The sequence below is a fragment of the Limulus polyphemus genome, unplaced genomic scaffold (genome assembly GCF_000517525.1).
Source record: "Limulus polyphemus unplaced genomic scaffold, Limulus_polyphemus-2.1.2 Scaffold2029, whole genome shotgun sequence".
In the NCBI taxonomy this organism is placed as follows: Eukaryota; Metazoa; Arthropoda; class Merostomata; order Xiphosura; family Limulidae; genus Limulus; species Limulus polyphemus.
The window spans coordinates 150,401-153,917 of NW_013667639.1; the positions used below are offsets into that span (position 1 = coordinate 150,401).

At 32.1% G+C, this 3,517-nt stretch overlaps 1 protein-coding gene across 1 annotated transcript in view; it reads left to right on the forward strand.

Moving 5' to 3' along the window:
• Nucleotides 1-2,177, forward strand: part of LOC111087336 — a 17,590-nt gene extending 15,413 nt beyond the window's left edge. The window contains exon 3 of the mRNA XM_022393636.1: nucleotides 1,427-2,177. Coding sequence (XP_022249344.1) covers nucleotides 1,427-1,763 — 337 coding nt within the window. The 3' untranslated portion in view covers nucleotides 1,764-2,177. The remainder of the gene's footprint in view (nucleotides 1-1,426) is intronic.
• The last annotated feature ends 1,340 nt before the right edge of the window (nucleotides 2,178-3,517 follow it).

The window sequence follows — 3,517 nt, forward strand, 5'->3', positions numbered from 1 at the left end:
TGAGGAAGTTGAAACATATATCGTCATACCCAAGAAAGGAGTCATTTCGTGTTTTCAATCTATATTAAGTACTTGAATTATACACATTTAAACTACTTGATACGAACATAATTCTATGCTATGCATTATTAAAATATTCGAAAGTTTTATAAAACTTTGAAATTAAAATCATTTTATCCTACTTACGCGTGTTTTTCTTATTTTGGTTTGTTTTGCAGAAATGACAAACTATTTAAGAAGAAAATTAATATGCTTTTATTAAAATCAACAACAACAAAAAAAAGAACTTGTGAAGTACCGATATAAGAAACTGACTTATAGGTTAATATATTTGTCATTTATCCAAAACACCTGCATTCATAGTCAAATGTTCCCCCAGTGGATCAGCAGTAAGTTTACGAACTTACATCTCTAAAATCCGAGGCACGATTCCCCACGGCGGACAAAGTTTAGATAGCCCATTGTGTAGTTTTGCACTAAAACAACAACCAAACCAGATCATACATAAATACAATATAGTAGACTCAAAATATACTCGAATAGACCCAAATACATTAGAGCCCACACACACACACACAAACTTATCTGTATACAAAGTTATGTGCAAAGCAGAGGAATTCAGTCTTCTGTACTTTACAAATAAAACAATAATTTAGATTTAAAAATATAGGATATTTGAAAATATAGGTTGCTGTACTCTACATAAAAAACAATTATCTCTTTGACGATTGATAAAATTTATTTTTGTTTTTCTGTTGACTGATATACAGAAAACAAAACCTAACTGCGAAATATGTCGCCATCCTTTTATATTTAACAAAATCTTTAATTTTCAGTTTCATTTGTCTTATCAAGTTCGAATGTGTGTAAAAAGAGAGAGAGAGGGAGAAAGAGATACATAGAAATATTTTTCTGAATGTTACTTATGAAACTTGAAGATTATAAAGACAACTCTATACTATTTCCGGCACTTATAAAAGGAAACATGCCTGAGAAAGTTACTTTTGGTCTTAGTTCTATAGCGCTAGCCATGACTACAATATATTTTTTAATTCTGTTCATTCCTATAGAATTTACAAAATTGCGATGAAACTAATGCATGTTAAAAGAATATTTTGACGTAATTATTTCATATTATTTGAATTCATTACTCAGAATACTAAATATTATATCTCGCATCTTTTTAATGTAACTAAATAACATCTTGTAACACAAAAAGTTTTTTTAAGCTACACAATGCTAAGAGAGTATAGTGCTCATTTCTTTTTAAATCAAATGGAAAACTCTAGATAAAGAGTTCTACATTATTTTACTGGCTCGGCACTTCAGCTTTAAGTCTTCAACTAAAGCTCTACTAACAATGAAAAGGGTATTTGCCAATAACAATGAACCAAGTATTCTTTCATAAGTATTTTCTACATTGCAGAGTGCGAGCAGTGACTTTGGAAATTCCAGGATTTCGGGAAAGACCTTTCTTTTCCCGTGAGTCATCATCTGATATTAGCCCTAAGACAAGGAACAAATCGGAAATCGAGTCGGAGCCGCCTTCTGGAATAATTTTCTCAAAACGGGCTACCAAAAATACTCAACAACAGGTCAGATTTTTGACTACTTCCGCTGTTTTACATGTACCTCGAAGGACAAGCCACAATGGACGTCTCAAGCAAGGCCTAAAGGCGGAAGTGACGTTTAGAGAAGAACCTTCTTTCATTGAAAATTCGGCTGATCTTAGCGAAGAGTTAAGAGAGATGACGTACAGATAGCAAAAATAGGAACTTCTCTAATAAAAGCAAATCTGTATACTGCTAGGAAAATGAGAATGTATTTTTTTTGTTTTTGAGAATAATATAAATGAGGAAATATTATGTCATCCGAGGTTCGACTTACCTTACAACAGAGATCGCCTATCCGATGAATTTTTACCATTTGTAATTGTGTGACAAAGGAAAAGTTTAATTGGAATTAAGTGCCTCAAAAATATCAATTTCACCTTCTTGTGTCGTGTTATTGTACTAAGGTAAAGCAAAAATACTTCCCAACTTACATATGTATGTATATATATATATATGTGTGTGTGTATAATGTATGCAGATACATATATTTAATAGTTTATAAAACATTTCTTTATTAAATATTAATGCTTTAACGTTTTTTGTCAAATGGTGTATTTGAATATTCAATATACGTGTCCAGAAACAATAAAAAGTTCAATATATTAATTAACCTCTTTGTTTCTTGTACTTGCACGTTGTGATCTATTAAAATTTTGTAATGTTAAATTTCTTGTATCCGCTAATATATTTCACATAACAGTTAAAAAATAAACACACATAAAAATAACACAACTAATATTCGTGATATTACAATAGACTACGAATGTTTTTTAGGTATATGACTCTTAATTTTACCATTAAAGATTTCAGATCAGGGCTTGTGAAATAGTATCTTAAAATCTAGCTGTTAGTCCGCCACAAGCCATTGTTGCTCAAGGTGGGTTTTTATTTTATTTTCCCCGATTATTAGACTTGTTGGTTTAATTGCTTTGTTAGCTTTCGGTGTTCAATACTTTAGTTTTTGTGCTTCGTGTATAAACAACGAGTTGGATAGGCTTTTGGTCGTTATAATCCAGCCAAGATAAAGAGTTCGAACCATAGATTTGAAGTGTATATTTTATATACTTACTAGTGAGCGCCGATAGATGGTGAAGCAATATAGCTACTATTCGGTAACAGTGAATAAGTAATCTTTAGTTTGTAGGATGTCGACTGGTTCTTCTCAAGACCTGCTTCTTAAAAGTGTCAAAACGTGGAGAATGCGCCCTCAGCAACAAAGCTGTCTGTAACACAACAGTTATAAAAAGTAGAATTAAGTATCGTCTGGCAAGAAAGTAGAAAATCGAACTAAATAAATAAGACAGTTGAATATCTTGTAATAGGGAAGAAATCCTGCTGTCATTAGTTCTGGTTATTTTTGGAATGCCAAGTAGATACCGCTTTATTATGGAAACCGGTAAAAAGTTCAACTATTTTTTTTTGTATTCTGTAAAGTAATTCTATAAAAATAATCGTGTAAATTTAAATGTAGGCTTAACTCCAAGTTACCTTTAAGGTCTGGCATGGTCTGGTGGTTAGGGCGCTCTACTCATTATCTGAGGGTCGCGAGTTTGAGCCCCCATCAACGAACATGATCGTCCTTTCAGTATTATATGTAACAGCAAAAGAATAGCCCAAGAGTTGGCGATAGGTGGTATTGGCTAGCTGCCTTCCCTCTAGTTTGTCTCTACTAAATTGGAGACGGCTAGCGCAGATATCTCGCGAGATTCAAAACAAACCAACTTAGCATGTATTAAATGAACAGAATGAGAACGTGGATAATGGTTATGAATTTTAGTAATTCTTAAAACATCCACCAGTTTTATAATAGTGGATGTACCCTATTTCAAATATATGAATATTCATACATTTATTCATGTTTCATAAGTTGGATTTCAAAAGTAAACGATTGGTGTAAACATATT